At 44.1% G+C, this 16957-nt stretch overlaps 1 protein-coding gene across 2 annotated transcripts in view; it reads left to right on the forward strand.

The window, feature by feature from the left end:
• The window catches only part of ANTXRL (ANTXR like), a 56938-nt gene extending 47364 nt beyond the window's left edge, over nucleotides 1–9574 (forward strand). For both annotated transcript variants that reach the window (XM_077183117.1, XM_054637440.2), the window contains one exon: nucleotides 4449–9574. In XM_077183117.1, the coding sequence (XP_077039232.1) occupies nucleotides 4449–4679 (231 nt within the window). In that variant the 3' untranslated portion in view covers nucleotides 4680–9574. The remainder of the gene's footprint in view (nucleotides 1–4448) is intronic.
• The last annotated feature ends 7383 nt before the right edge of the window (nucleotides 9575–16957 follow it).

The following is a 16957-nucleotide window of genomic DNA, read 5'->3' on the forward strand; positions in this document are numbered from 1 at the left end:
TTCTTTTGAGATTTAGAGCTACATTTTTATACTGAACTATTGAGAGATATTTAGGAAGTGAAGCTACATGCTGATGAACCAGATCCATAGCAAGCTGGCAGATTCATCCCATAGACAAACATAGATAACAAAACTGGAGAGAGAGCCCAAGGAAATTATATTAATTTTGGATTTCAGCATCCTAAATAATACTTATAATAAATAATCAATAATTATTAAAATTACTTAAATTTAAATATTATTAAAATACTTTAAAATATAATAAAATTATAAAACTATAAAAATATTATAACAATTAATAATTTAATACTTCCTTACTGGGAGCAACTTCATTTTTAATTTGGTAGTCTAGTTTTTTGAATGGCCATGCTCAAACTTTAAATAGCTTATTTTATTCCATTCTAAAATCCAAGTATCATATTCTTAAAAGATCAAAGACAAGAAAACTTAGTAAAGTGAAGCTAACTCTTTCAGTCAGATAAACACCTCTTCAAATCCAAATTGCAGCACTTGGAACTCCATAAGCCAAACCAAGAGGGAATGGAAAATCAAGCAGAACTTATAACAGGAAGGATGCCTTTTATTAGGTCAGCTAATGAAGCTAAAAATAAAAAACAGGCATACTTTTGTGTACACGAATACTGTCATGCACAGAGATGAAACTGGATTTGATTTTTGTAAACACCAATGCATGTATTAAAAGGAAGAGAGAAAAGGGACAGCTACTGGCAGATGGCCTGGATTTTTAAAATTCTTTTTGCTGAAGTATTCCTAGTATCATGGGTGAACAGACTTCCCCATGGCACTCTTTGAATTGCCTGGATTCTTTAACAGTCATTTCTGTCAGTTGAAAACTTGCTGAGTAGTAGCTAAAGATTTTGGGGAAATGAGTGCTGGGGAATGGTGTAGTGAGCACTGTGATGAAGATAGCCCAGCAACACGAGGCGGTGGCTTTCAGGAGGCTCCTCCCTTCCTCCCCCCCTTAAACCACACACAATAACACATCCTAGGTGGTCGAGGAGACTTTGCCTAGAAGTACAAAGTGCCTGAATTGCACATGTGATTGTTACACTGGGATAAAAGCTGGAGTTGGGACGGGGGCAGATCCCACTGCTTCAGTATTTGTACTTTTTGAAAAGCCAATTTGGCAAGCAGCATAACAAGAGCCTAACAAGTGGATGGACATATGGGGAGACAAAATAATAGTGCATGAGGAAGAGGGTGCAGATGTGGGCTGCAGCGAGGGCGTAGCTCCATATGGCACGCTGTGACCTTCGGTTGGTGCCTGAATGGCCGAACGCGGTGCGGGTCGCGCCTCGAGCGGGGCCCAGCCAGCAGGGCTGGCCTCACACACAGCATCTGCCTCTAGAACACAATGACACAGCTACCACAGCTGGGGTGCCTGACATCATCCTGGTGTTGCTGCACCTTGCAGCTCTGACACCTTCCCTGAAACGCTTGGTGTGTTCCGTGCTTCTGGAAAAACATACACCATTACCACTGCTAACGTGGTGGTGGTGGCTTCTTAATCACTGTTAATCATCTGTGCAGGAAGAGCAGAGATAAGTGTGCAGGGTAATTAATTTCTGTCTGTGTTCCCAGGGTTTAAAGCCTTTATATGCCTTTGGAAAGGAAATTACTTAATTCTTTCAAGCAGAGAATATTAAAAATCCTGTGGTTAGCATGTTTATTTGAGAAACATAGTGGATTTTTTTTTTAAATAAACTAACCCCAGAGGGATGTGTATGTTAGGTAGAAAAACAGAGGCACTCTGTTATAAGGAGACTGTGATGTGTGGAGGGTTTAATTCTTCAACCTAGAAATCCTTTGACAAAATACACTTGATAAGTCCAAACTATCACTTATGATGTATTATCATTTGTTCTTCCCTTTCCCTTTTCAGCTGTTAATCCTGACACTGGCTTAAGAGTTTGGCCCCATTTTATCAATGGCTGCTTGAAGTGCTCAGGAGGATTTGCTCCAGTATTCAGCAGAAGTCTTTGATATATGAGATTGTAGGCTAACAGTGATAATCTTTTGTGAGGAAGTGTCACAATACATACATCGATCATCCAAGCCTCTGTCTGTCAGACTCTCCCAGCCCAACCGTATTTTTCATGACACAATGCAGCGCATGGCCTTTAAATTACCCATCTGTCTGACAAATCAGTGAGTGTGGCAGAAACTGGCAGCAGTTTGACGTCGCCTATCACTTTAACTGAAGTGAAAGTAATGCAAACAGATTTATGGGATCCCCTTTGATTATAGACTATGAATATATTTGGAATTGATGTTTGTGAGAGAGACACAACAGAGGGGCAGGAAAAGCTTGTAGGCAAAAGCACTGTTGGGTTTGCAGCTTTGCATTTACTATGAGGGAGATTGTTCTGTCCTAAATTTTTCCCTGCCCATATGATGCATCTCATCTGAGCACCTCTGACCTTTTTTCTTTTTCGTTTTTTTTTTCTTTCATCCTGACTGGTTATTTAGCTGCTCTAAATTCATAACTTTATAAATTTTAAGGCTGAGTTTTCTAAAATGAATTTGATGTACAGCTGTTAAATAGATCTGTAACATTCATCGCACGTCAGTAAATACTGCTGAATTTCCAAGTGGGCTCTGAATACAGTGGAGCACAGCAGAAGACAAATACCTGGCAAGGATGGCTCCCTGCTGCAGTGCTGGTGAGGACTTGAGTTCTGTGGTGGAGTAGAGCAAAGCATTGACTTGGCTTTTTTGATCCAATGGTTTATCTTTGCAGAAGTAACAAAGACCTTGGCTTTTGCCTTTTGCCTCCATGCAAACGCTCTGGCCCCAGTATAGTATTGCCATGAACCTGGTTCATAACCAAAGTCTGGCATAGCAAGCCTGGATTTTTAAGAAGAGAATTTTATCCTATTCATTGACACTGTTGTTTAAGTGTAGTGGTGAATTGCGATGGTGAAAGCTGGGACAGAGAACTACTGAGTGTGTCTCATGTGCAGGCAACAACATGTCCATTCAAACAATTCGTGTCTGCAGCTGAGCTCTGGAAGCCCAGAGCCATTCAGTCCAAGTAAGTGGTAGGGCGGTACCCTTTGGGTTTTACTGCATTTGTAAAATCATTTTCTGAGCTCTGGAGCTTACACAAGCTTCTTTTGAAACACTGCTTGCTTTTCTTCTGAGAAGTGATAGACTTTGAGTGATTCCCCTCTTTTTAAATAAATAGTTTTCATGAACAAAGGTGTAGGCTTTGGAAGCCGCTCAGCAAAACAGTTGAGGTTCTGCTGTGATGGCTTTTGCCTTGTTTCCTGAGGAAATTGTGATTTGTGAGTTTGCCACAGAAACTCAGCTCATTCTCTAAACACCTTCAGAGTTTTCTTATACTGGGCAGCACTGAGCCAAGAGAATCAGTGACTGATGTGGGTTTTTGTATTCCTGCTGCCACAGCCATTGGTAGCTGGGGAGGATCATGATCTACAGCTGCTTTGAGATAAGTTTTCTATATTTGGAATCCTTCTCCGAATTTGCTCAGGGGATGTTGTTATAACCTCAAGCTGAATTTAGTTTGTTGATTGCAGCGTGCAGCCTATCTGAGGTGCCTCACTGAGGTTGCCATGTAGCTTTTGCATTACCTGGGAGCCTCTGGCTGCTTCCCACAGGAGGGGCTAGGTGGTCTTTGGGGTCTCTCTCTCTTTCTTTCTTCCTGTCAGGAACTTGGATAGTGGGAACATATGCAAAGCTTTATTTTGGCTAAAGGAAACCCTGATGTATTTGCATTTAGCCCCTAGTTGACTAGGACATCCCCAGTGCTTGCTTTTTTTTCAAATCTAAGCTACTCCTCTTTTAAAATTTCCGAACACAGTCCTCCCATCAGGTCCTGCCTGTCTGCATCCGGCATCCATCCTGAAAACATGCTCATTGGAGAGCCCTCTGTGCAAGTCCCACACCTTGTTGGTGTTTCTGAGGGGAGCCACATCTACACTGGAGCACAGAAGACATGTACTGTCCCAGTGTAATGTTCAAAGCACAGACATCAGCCAGGCTAGGATCACTTTGAAAATGAGAGCTATGGATTGTCTTTGCTAATGTCATTGCTCTGGTATAATCCTTTATGAGTTTTTTTCAAGCACAGCTTTGCAGTCAGGGATCCCACCAAGGCAGGCATGGTTTGGGTGGAGCTGTCACTTTAGACATGTTCTGCTCTAGTAGCACAGCAGAGAGCGAACACAGTCCCAATGTGGTCCCTTTTGGTTTAAGCCAGTCCTAGGCTATTCTCTACAGGCAGTAGCTCTGAAAATCAAGGAAAGTACAAACTTTAATACAGTGTGGTTTGAATGTAATTTCTAGGACCCAGAGAATGATACTGGATGAACTGTAGCCTGACCTCTCTGCTTATAGTACCTTTGACTAACTACTGATGAGTCAAAATACCTACTTTCTAATCATGAGTTTTTCTTCACCTCTAGGGAAGGTGCATAAACTTCACCCGTGTGAAATCGGACGGGACCTCTGCCCCTTACAGCCCACCACCGAAGCTGCCATTGCGCGACACCGCTCCCCTCAACAATGCTCCAAGGATCCCTTCCTCTCCTGTGTCTCTGCAGCCTCCTTCCAGGCAGCCACCTCCTGGGCCACCTCCATCCCGAGCCCCTCCTGGACCTCCTCCTTCACGCCCGCCCCCGCAGCCCATGGCTTAGAGTGCAGCAAAACCTGATCGACACAACGCGTCTCTTTGCTGAACACAGCATATTTATTGAGTATTGGTTTACAGTTAAAGATATCAGAATTTGTTGCTGGTCAGCAAAAAGAAAAAGAAAAAAAAAAGGGAAAAAAAATATTGCCAAGTGTCAATTTTAGTGTATGAATATATTTATACCACACGTGCTGAGTAAACATTCAGTGGAAAGATTCAGAGCTATGGGGTATAGAAACAAACCAAAATGATCATCTAGATACAGTAGCAGCTTTTGTGTGTATACTTTTGAAGATGTATTTAGCTAGGACAGTTGTCTGACTTGGTGTGTCAGATCATTCATTAATAACTTTAGCCGGTACTCGTGCATCAGTGGCTTCGATAGCTGCCGCCTACAAGTTGGTTCAACATAGTTCATTGAGGAATTTGCTTTTTTTTTCCCCAACAGTACTGCATCCAGATGTTAATATGGATCAACAATTGCAAAGATAACTTTCTGCCTTTGGTTCTGCAGGTGGAATTTCCATGGAAGTTTTAAGAGGCCTATAACAGTAATGAGGTAACATAAGACTATGTGCCAATAATCTAGCTCAATAATCTATCTTAGAAGAGGGATATATTTTTTCCCCTGGAAAAATCAGTTTTGAGCCTGCTATCTCTGCATATGTTTAGAAATGGTAGGATAACCATTGAAAGTGAGATACTCTACCTAGAAATCCAGATTTTAACAAGACTTGAGTTCATATTTGTCCAAAGTTCAGAGGAATTTTGAGAAAAATATTTTGGCTTGGTGTTTAGCTTTCATTTATAGAAAGAGTAGTCCAAAAGGAAGCAAACACACATGGAATTGGAGCACAGATGCTGTAGTAAGCAAACAGAATGTGTTATTTATATCAGCAGCATTGAGGGACTGATTCTATTGCTATTTGATTGGATAAATTTCCTTTTGATCTTACTGCCAAGAAGAATTCCATCCTTTTGTGATTAAAACATAAATTCCTCTTTGAGCAGCTATTTCTTTAGACAGTTCAGATCCCACTAGTATGTAACCCTGCAGTCTACCTGTGGCTGAGAGGCATGGTATGAAGACTGAGCATGAGCTTTTATCCCTGTTTTACATGCTTGGCTGCTCTCCCATGCCCTCAATTCTGGGTGTCACCAGAAGGGGATGTGAGCACCCACACAGAGGTGGGAATTCCTGACGCGGGACTGGGGGCCAGCCCATTATTAGTGTTCACTGAGCAATACCTGAGTGGGTTGTGCCCAAAGCATTCCCTAGTGAATCAAAATAACACCTGAGCTTGCTTTTTCTCCACCACTACCTATTGTACTGGAGAGGGAACCTATGCTGGTCTGCTTTGGCACTGGCTGTGTTTTTAGGATAGTTGTAGAAATAATGATATGTTACATTATGACACAGCATATACCTATTTCTCCATCTGTGTGTGGGTGTGTAACACATCACAAGAGTTATTGGCACATAAGTCTAGGATAAAACACTAACTGTATTGTGCAGTTGCTCCAGATTTAAAACCATTTCATGCAGTTGTTACAGGCATATAAAGTTGTACTGGCACAAACAGAAATCAAGCTTAATGTTTCCAGTGGAAGGCCCACTTGCAGAACACCACCAAGCTCTCATCAGTCTATGCTGATCACTGTGACATGCCATGTGTTTGCAGCTGAGGCTGTCAAACATGACTCAGAAGAACCACAGAGCCTCTTTCTCCTCTTGCACTGCTCTGCTCTCTTGAGCTTAGCTCTTACCTCATGTATATTGGTGCAGGTAGTGGAATCATGGTTGTGAGTGCCAGCTGGCCTTGGAGCTGTTCCTAATGTAGGCCAGAGCCAGCAAAGCATTTCTGCATGTGTTAAAATATCCTGCAGGTCAAGAGAAACTTCCTTATGCCCAAGTGCTTTGCTGACCTGTGACTTCATTGTGATCAGAAAGGAGAATTGGGATGCACTCAACCCTATCCTCATTCTTTTTAGACACTTGAATAGGGTCTGCATAATTTGGTTCATGAGAATGGATTTCTGTTTGGAGGGGAAAGAAGAGTATGTGTGTGTGTGTGTGAGTGCCTGTGCTTGTGTGTGGGAACTGTGGGGGGTTTTGTTTGGTTTCTCTTGCTTTACAAAAATTGCTTGAGAGTTGCACTCCTATGAATAGAAAGACCTTTTTCAGCCAGTGTGACACAGAGTCTTCACCTATCTCTGTTTCTTTCAGCTGAAAGGTGACATTAAAAACAAATCCTATTTTCCACTGCAGTTCTGGTGAAACTCTGTTTTTACCCCAGTGAAAGGAACTGGATGGCTGCAGTGAGAGGGCAGGAGGAAGGGTGGGGAAAGGTGCTTCACAAACAGAGATCATTGATGGGCATCATACTGGTAATGTGGAAACCCTACAGTAACCTTGCTGGGTCTAAGACCATTTGTAAAGTGTATGTACAGTGAACCTAACAGCTTCTCTCGTTGGTTGTGTGAGAATAATTAGCCAGCAAATGCTAACTAGAAATTGAAATGTCAGAGGACAATAAAACTGATACCCATGCCAGGACAAAGCAGGGCATTAGAGCTTTAATTTCTTGTGGGGCTGCAAGAGACCACTGCTCTGGGGATGCCAAGTGTCTTATCAGCAGGCAGCAGTGAGATTGAAGCAGTGACTTGGTGGGTCAAGAGTTGACTTTAGCCAATTAAAAAGGCCTGGGAGCCAGATTTTGTCTTGTCTTGCACCTGTAGAGATCTTGGGAGAGGTGAGTAGAGTTGGCAATTTGCCCTAATGTCAATGTTGGTGGAATTTGACTCCCTACCAGTGACATGGAGCTGTTGGCTCAGGCAGGGCTTCTCAGAGTCACACATCCAACATGCCAGTTGTTTGCAATTGAGGAGATTATTGGTCTTTGCTGGAGTAGACAGTCCTGCAAAGATAACATATACTAACAATTCTGCACAACTTGCAAGTGCAGCAGGAATAGGAGCAGCTTTGGCTTTGCCAAATCCCAGGTGAATGGATTCATGTATGATAAAGCAGGAACCACCATGGATTTGAGAATTAGATTTGGCATAAATGGAGTTTCCTGCATTCTCACTGAAAAAAATTAGGCTTTTGTTGTGTAACTCAAGTTTTGGCTGCAGCCTCTGTGACAGGAGCACTGCAGGTTTAGTTTGCTGGTAAAGCAGGAAGGGAAAGTGAACTTTTTTGCCTTAAACTGAATTTTCTTTGTGAAGGTGGGAGCAGTGAATATGCTGCACTGGCTACAGAAAGGCCTTTTGGTTGTACAGAAATGTACCCATTTGCAGTGATCTTAGGCACTGGAACAGCACAGTAGGAGAAAGTAGTTGTTATTTTATCATCTGTTGAGCTTGATCCTTACCTGGTATAAATCAAAATAGACCAACTGAAATCAAGGCAGTAATATTGGAGTCCAAAAGCTGAGAAATGTCTGAAAATAAAGGAAGGGACAAAGTGCCTCAAATGGGCCTGTTGTTTCAATGTTTGTTTTGGCATTCTTGTATATGCTAATTGTGAGTACAGTAGTTACACTGCTAAGAAATGTTCTCATGTGGGAATGATTCCCATGTATTTTCGAGTATATAGCACCATTTGACACTTGCTAAAAAAGTGAATATCTGATTCTTCCCAAAATCCTAGAGGAAAATGTGGATTCAGGAGACCTTGGTCTCACACTTAGTACAGATGTGAAATGACACAAGGTGCAAAGCAGCAGGGAGGGAAATTCAGTGTGTTTAAACCTGATACTGAACCACATTGATCAAATCATATTTATGGCCATTTTTCAAGCTCAGTTCATGTGTTGCCATCTGTGGGAGTAGCCTGCAGAGCAGACGGTCCTAAATAGAAAAAGAAAAAAAAAAAGGAAAAAGAATCAGCTTCTCATGTGAAAGAGCAAGCATAACAATGAATGACATTATTTCATGAACTGTACCAGTTCAAATGCATGTGCACCTGGTGCTCCTAATGCTTTTTAGTCCTGTTGGTCTTCACACAACACGATCAGTAATGCGCTTTCTCTCTTTAGTCACTTGCTGGTTTTATTGTTGTTACTTCGGGTTTTTTTTGTGGTTTGTTTGTTTTTTTGGTTTTTTTTAAAGAAACATTTCACTGAGAATACAGCCCTACTTCTGTAAATATAGAGTTTAATTTGGAGGAGACAGCACACTTCTGGATGTTACTGCTGGACAGTTATTTATTAAAAGGGGCTCAAGGTGAATAAATAGAGGTGGCTCAGGATCCATGCATGCAAGTGTGATAATGCAGTATAGCATTTTCAGTTCTCTGTAGTTTTGGGGCAAGGGGAATTTTTGGGTCATCCTAGTTTTTTTAGAAGTTTGTTACTGATATACCTTTGAATAATGCAATAGAGATTCCTAGTATATAACATTGCTTGAACAAATGTGTAGATTACAATAGTTTTTTTTTATTTGGGAGATGAGGAGAAGGGTTGTGAGGGAGAAATGTTTTAGGAAATGTTTTAGTTTTTATGGGGGGAATGTACTGTACTCAATTTTTTAATTTTTCATTTGTTTAGAAAGATGTAGTGTTTTCAGAAACAGTGGGGATGTGGGCTGATCCACAGCTGGGGCATAGAGATGTGGGACAGAGGAAGCAGTAAGATTTTTGAGGGATAAAGAAGCTTTACGTGGGGGTGTGGGTTTGTTACTGGTACATGTGGTACAAATTTCTGTAACTGACATGCTGCTTCCATGTTATAATCATGTAACTTCATGCATTTTAGGCACGTGCTCTGTTTTTCTGAGAAAACCTTGCAAATGTAATGCCTGCATGCAAATGTGGGAGATGTAGCCAAAATCTTGTAATCCAACATAATGTAGTCTTAATGGCTTCAGAATCAACAATAAAAGTGCTTACTGGTTAAACACTATAAAGAATTTTATTGCAGGGTCATTTTCAGAGGTGATAATCTTCTCTGTATCTTCTTTCTAATCAGCTCAGCCACCTAATGGTCAGGAGAGGAATGTGGAGTTGGGCTGTCAGAATTGCCACCTTTGACTTGCTACTAACTTCATTAGAGACAAGAGTATGTTCTGTGCCTCAGTTTCATGTCTCTAGGCTGAAAATTTTGATCTTTGTCTAATTCAAAGGTAATCCATTGTTTTTTGAAACCAGGTAGAAATGCTGAGTAAATTGAACTGGACTCAGGGTTCAGACATTTATTAACACATGTGGAAGAGCCTGAAATAATTGCTGCTATCTTAAAGAGGAGTCACAGAGCACACAGACATAAAGTAAAATCCATGCAAGAAAAAATGCCAGAGCTCAAGACTCTAACAAAGAGAAATTCCATGGGAAATCCTACACTTCTGAAAACCCTGGAGTCACCAGGCTTCAGACAGAACTACAGATTTTCAGTCCCTCCCTGCTCCTGATCTTTCCTCTGTATCTATTCCAGCCCCATTGAGGACTGGGGGCGGAGGGCTGGTGGACATAAGGCGGGCAAGAAATTCAACAGGGGCAGGCCACAAAAATCTCCAACCAAGCAGGCTGCAATTATGGGTAGTCAGGGCTGCTGCAAAGCTGCTGAGCTGCACTCAGTGTGCCCAGCATGGCAGCCACAGCCCTGTGTGCAAGGGGAAGGAAGCTGGTCTTTGCACACACATAATCCCCTGAGCCTCAGCTGCAGAAAATGCTGGGCACCCAATTTTGGGGCTCTGGTCCACGTGAACTCATTGCAGCAAAGCAGGTGGGAGCTGCCTGGTGCCCTCTGGGCAGCTCCAACGGGCTGTGCTGCTAATGGGAATTGAAATCCTCAGGCTGGAGCTGTGCTGTTCCCTCTTGGAGGCAGGGGCTCTGACAAAGAGCCTGCCTTGCTCTCACTCTGCACCCCAAGCTGGCCAGACAATAGTCACCCAGGATGGTTTTGTGGTCTTTGCTCTGTTTTGTTCTTCCATCTGCTTCTTACTCAAAAAGCAGGCTTGTGCTCTTGGAAGAGATCAGATAAACAAAAGTGCTCCTGCAGCCAAGGCTCTGGGCATTTTTATTCTGCATTAACAAAAATCCCACATTGGCTGCAGCTGTGGCTGCTTAGATTTACACGTGCCTGAGACAACAAAATTCAGATTTGACCTGAACTTTCCCAGAGACTGGGAATGTGCAGATCCAGGTCTTTGGATATAGAATTTTCTATAAATAGCCTCTAGTGCTGATTTAGAATCTTTCATCAAATGTCCTTCACAGTCTCAGGAGTGGCATTTATATGTTCACATATACCAACCTCTGCCCTATCTGTCTGCATGAAAGTCAGCAGCAAGAATTTTTTTGGCTTCAGCAACCTGAGCCAGGAATGGAAAAAATGCTGTTTTCCCCTCTCCTCTCATTCCTTGAGAAACCACAGGCAGAGCATGTTGCCCATGCTGGAAGCTGTCTGGTCTTTGCTCTGTGAATGTGCTTTGCCCTTTGGGATGGGACTCATCTCAAGTTTCATCTGTTTCTGTGACAAATTTCCCCTTTTCCTGCACATCAGAGGACCTTCCTTTTCACTGCACAGGAGGCTGCACTGGAGTTTCCTGGCCAGGTAACGTCACTGATTTCTGACTGCAGCTCTGACTGTGAGGTTATGTATGATATGAAAATGCTCTCTAAAAGAAAGCTTTCCTGCTGGAAGCTTTTGCCTGTGATACAGACTGAGAAATGTTTCCTTTTAAGCTTTCAGAAATGCATGATTGCATGGGTCAGTACTTCACTGAAGGTCCTTAGATAAGCCCATCTGTGTCTCAGCCACAGAAGTCACTCAGTGAGGTGAGCTCTCCTCACAGCAGCCTATCCCTGGCATGGAGCAGCTGCCTTGCCCTTCATCCACACTGATGTTCTGCATCTTGATGAGCCTCTGGGCCACGATTCTGGAGCTCAGACTGTCTGATTCTTCAGGGTAGAAATAGGAGCCCTGCAAAACCTCCCCTAGGTCCTGTGACCCAGAACACCTCATACTTAGAGTGTACACTTTTCCCTTTAATGGCACAGGGAAAAGATTGAGAGCATTAGTTCTCCCAGTGAACACAGGAACACAGCTGCCAAGCCATGGCCATGCAATAAACACCCCTGGGTTTGCCACAGGGGACCAAATACAGCAACTCTTGCCTTACTGGTCATGCCTCATGCACTGTTAGGGTAAAATACTTAGTGCCCTCAAATGTTTTCTAGTCTCTGTTTTTTTCAGTACATAGAAAGGTGTTTTGAGGTGGAAACAGGAGTCTCAAGATTCCCCTTCATCATCAGAGACATTTTTGGCCAATCAAAGCCAACGGAAAAATATGGTAAGCATATGTGGCAGCTCAATCTCTTCAGAAACACAACTGTTCCTGCTTTGTGCCTCTCTCTCCTTTTGCATCAAGAATATCTTAGTTATCAGTGAATGTGCCTAGGGGGTAGAGGTTTGTCCTAGTTCAGCTTTTTTGTTATTTTTGTTCTGTTTTGTTTTCCTGGATTTCTGGTGCACGTCTGTAAGGTATGTTTGGATCATCAGTGATAAATGGATTTCAACACATCAGTGAGGCTGTTGTTTCCAACAGGGAAATGCTGCAGTGTCCTCAGCAGCCAGTGCCTTCAGAAGGTAGTTAAAAACCCTTGAAAGCCATCATCACAATGGTAGACTTGGCTCTTCTATAGCCCACCAGGAAAACCCCAGCTCCAGGAGTGCAAACAGCCTGTACCTGGGAGAGCAGGGTGACAGTGTCCTGCCTGCCAGGACAGTGAGAGAGACCCTGGTGGGGTGTGTCTCTTCCCAGGCCAGTGGTTATGATCAGAGACTACTTGTGCCTTGAAGCACTTACTCTTCTCTATGGAAAAAAGTGGGCAGGGAGAAACTGTAACTCTGCAGGCTCTGGAATTCCCCAGCTCTGTCTCTGTTTCTGCCAATGTTAATCATTTGCATTGCTTAAGTAACTCACAAATGTGAAATATCTCAGTTCCCTCTGGGCCATACAGGAGCAAAGGAGCAGCCCTGCCTCTAGCCCAGGCCAGCTGGACCCAGCATCACCCTGGGAAGAGAAGGCAGGATGCCTCCCAGCTGGTCTCAGGAAGTGTCTCTGCCCTGGTCTCCTGGCAGTTCTGGATGGAGGCTGAGGTTTTATATCCCTCATGGATCCTGTTCTCCTTTTCCTGAGCCATGCAGGGGTGGTGCTTGTCTGCTCCCATGGGTCAGATCTGCAGCCTGCTGGTGCCAGCAGGGGCTCTGAGGAGTTGATGGAGCACCTCAGGGATCACAAACTCTGCACAGTTGTTTTTGTGGAGTGCCTTTCCTTCCCTCCTGTGAGGTTAGTGCAGGCCAATCAAGTTTGGCTGTTTCTCTGTCCTCCATTTGTGCCTCAGTTTCCCTTCCTGCAAGGACAGAGCTCAGCCCTCCTGGCCAGGCAGGTTCAGCAATTGTAGCTATGGGGCTGCTCTCAGACTTAGCAGCTGCCAGCTTCCCTCTCTGGGTACCTTTGCAGCAGCCCCTGGGGCACAGGCAAGAGGCTGGAGAGGCTCCTGATCCTGGCAAGCACATGATTCACGTTTGGCATTCCAGTATTTTTAACTAAGGAGCAGCCCTAACTTAACAGCAGGAAATGTGTAAAACTAGCCTGTCAGTGTGTTTGCAGCCAAGCAAAGTGCATGATCCTCTCTGCCAGGGCTGGCCCCAGCAGCCATGGCCCCAGGGCAGGGAAGCATTATTTCATGTCTCTTTGTTTTGTTTTCCTTTGGCAAGATTTTAGGATGCCTTTCCTACACCCTCCCAGAGAGATCTGGGTATGCATTGCAGTGTTACCTGTGTGAGTGGCACGAGCACACTGACTTCACTGGGGTCACTGCAATGCTGCAGCAGTGGGAAGGGAACCAAAATCAGCCAAAAGGCCATGGATGCTGCTCAGCTCTGACATAACTGGGAGACTGCAAGCAGTGAGGTGTATGTTGCTGCCTTGCTACAAACAGCTGGACTTGGACACATCCAGGGATGTGAGCAAATTTTTCTTTTTTACTTTTCTCTTAGGTTGCTCTGTGTGAGTCTGCCTCCATGACAGGGTCATTTCAAACAGCAGGACTGTGTTTAATTGTGTACAATCACCTGTGCTTTTTCCATCAAGAAGCACACAAACACCAATTCCCATAGATGCAGGTTGGTACATGCACAAAACACACCACAGCCAAGCATTCAAAGACTTGCTGGATGCTGCCTCTGCTGGCATGTGAGCTCCTGGCACCTGTCATGTCCCCATCAGACCCAAGTGAGCTGCCTCTGACCATTGTGATTTACAGGGTGCTTTCTTTGTTGGTCTTTGGGGTTAAACAAGTACAGCAATTGCCTGTTTTGTGTGGGGAATGGTTGTTAGAGCAACTGGGAGGAATTCCTTGGCACCAGCACGAGCTAAGAAAGGAATGAGCAGAAAAATGCTCAGCCGGTCAGTGCCAGAGCAGAGGCAGGGCAAGTGTTGGAGCCTTGCCCTGACTCTCCCACCTGCAGCACAGTGTCCCTGGGCAGGGAAGCTGCTGGGAACAGCCAGGTCCACACCCTTCACTGACCTCTGGGCAGAGACCCCGCAGCATAGGCACCCCTGACACTGAGGTGCTGAGGAGAATCTAGCCCTGAGTTTTTACCCTTTTGTTCCTTCTGTAACTGAACATGCTCCACAACATCCAATATGAAATTTCTTTTATGCTTGGTTCATGGCTGCTTGCAGTGCAACTTCAAAAATTAAAATGTGGTAATGATTTTCAAATGGAAATAAACCTATTTTGGGGTCATTTTCACTGTGAAGCTTGGTTCAAAGGCACCAGAAGAAATGGCAGGGTGAGTTGTGAGCTGACGAGTAGTACAATTTTGGCAGGGCTTTAGGAACTTTATTTTTGCACTACAGATGTTCTCCTTGCTCCAAACTGCTGCCTTCCCCATCTGACCCTTTTCCCCACCCAGCTGACACCTCATTCATAAAAAGATAATAACTTTGTTTGCACAGGCTTGCTAGCAAATTTGCACAGCTCTCCATTTGGAGATCTGATTTCAGGTGAGGTGGTTGAGAGTGATAAACAGGAAGAAAAGGAAGAAACGGAGGCAGGGGGGTGGTAGGGGTAGGGAAAAGGAGCAGCAGAAGGCAGTGCCTGGTCTCTGCTCTTGTTTACACAATGGATTAAAACCTGCAGGATGAAACTGCCATGGTTTCACAGTGAGTGTGAGCCAGGTGCTGTTAGTAATGGGTGTCAAGCTAAAAGACTTGTGCAAGGGTAATGTTCAGATCTGGAAAGCACAGAACTGTGTGAGTTTGGTCATTTCTTTCATACATTAACAAAACCAATTCTGACGTTTGCTGAACTGGGTCCTTGTCAGAGCTCCAGTTCTACAGGGTTCTGCTTACAGACTGGGTTGGAGAAAGGTATCCCACTTTGTAGCCTTGTAGCAGAATACCTCTTTGGTCTAAAGGGCATGCTCTTCTTCAAATTTAAGTACTTATGTAATATGGTTATAGTATTACTGCTTTGCCCAACAGTATATCTTTGTGTTTGATCTGCCTTTTCCTCAATGATTCCACTTGATTTCCAAGTTCCTGGCTAGAAAAAATCAAACAAATGCATACTTTGGGATGAAATTCCCAATGGACTGTGCTGTTTTGTTAGTCTTGAAACGATTTTATTAGAAGTGAAAGCCATGAAAGGAAATTGCTGAGCATTTGAGAACCTGGTTTCCACAGGCTTTCATATTCCAAAGAAGTCAGTTCTTGGCCTGAAAATTTCCAGGCATAGAGCCAGACTTCACAAACTCCTAGATGGAAAAGGGGGCTGCCTCTATACCCTAGAAGACTTTAGGAATCCTTAATCTAAATTAGAGCATCCTTTAAGCCGCTGTTATTCAGCCTACAACAAACCTGCCTGAGATTAATGGGTAGCAAAAGCTTCTTGAAGTGATATCAGTCGTGCATCCTTCCAAGGCTATTGGTACCTTTTTGTTAAAAATCCTGATTGTGATTTCTATTCCCATTGTGCTGGCTGAGTACATACCAGGGGCAGCTCTGATGTCAGTGATTCAAGCTTGGGAAGACCCGGGGCAGAGTGAAGAAAAGCTAAATGTACGGGTCCCTGCTGCATTTTGTCTAGCTGAAAATTGGCTTGAACTAAATGGCTTAAAAATGCAAACCCACAGCTGATTATGGTGTAAGGTGCTGCTCTGATGGAGGTTGCTGCCCACTCTTGCTGGCTGATGGGTGTGCCAGCAGGTGCAGGGACTCTGGAAGCCTGGAGGAGGCCGGTGGGTGAGGCCTGAGAGAGTCACTGTACTGGCACACCGTGGGTGTCTGCAGCCATGGTGTGACTGACCCACTGCCCAGGCACTCCTCCTGCAGACAGATCAGAGACAGGCTGCATTTTGTGGGGTACCACAGTGCACTGCAGTGCAAGCACACACAATCACTGTCTGAGACAAATTCTAACCACCTTAATACTATGTTGAGCAGAGTTTCTGGACAGTCTGGTTTGTGCATTTGGGGTTCACTTTCCAAAACAGAGTAGTACCTGAAATGCAGGTATGGCCCTTGGGCTGGGGGGCAATGCCAGGGTGAGAAGGCTGAGCTTGGGAGAGTCCATGCATCATTTTCTGCCCCTTTTCTAAAGAGCTGCATGTTCCTGAGGGTAATAACTGAGCTATGTGTGAGGCTGTGCCTTGCATTGCTTGCTGGTGCTGTAACAGCTGTTGTGTCTCTGGTACACAGCAGTAAAGTCCATGAACCACAGATAAGCTCTCTCACAGAGCACAAGTGCTGAGGGGGGACAAGAACTGCAATGAAGACAAATCTGTTCATATTTACAGCTGCTGAAGGTAACTATATTTGCACAAGCAAAAGGGGCACTGGTCTGCCCTCTGCTCCACTAGCCTGTGAGTGCCAATTGCTCTGGTCTATGTTAAGTCTGTGCAGCCTTGCTCTGGGTCTTGCAGCACATTTCAGGTTCTCCAGACCTTTCCTAGCCTGTCCATATTGATTAAAACCTGGCCAGTGTTTCTATGCATTAAAATCCCCTGGTTTGTCCCTTCACAGCCTTTTTAGTTTATGATGGCAAGAATGAGCCCTCAGACTTTTTCCCATTTGCTGTCTGGTTTGGTCTCTCCTGCCCTCTGTGCCCTATGGCTGCTTGCTGTAACTCTGTGATTTTCTGCCTAGAAGGGCTTCTTTGTCCTTGGAGTCTTCAAGAAAGCTAATCTCCATGGCAAGCTGACCAATTCTATCCCAACAGAGGGAAATGTGCGTGTAGGGAGCAGATACTGGCATCCAGAAGAAGCAGAT

This window comes from Agelaius phoeniceus, chromosome 9 (assembly GCF_051311805.1).
Source record: "Agelaius phoeniceus isolate bAgePho1 chromosome 9, bAgePho1.hap1, whole genome shotgun sequence".
NCBI lineage: Eukaryota > Metazoa > Chordata > Aves > Passeriformes > Icteridae > Agelaius > Agelaius phoeniceus.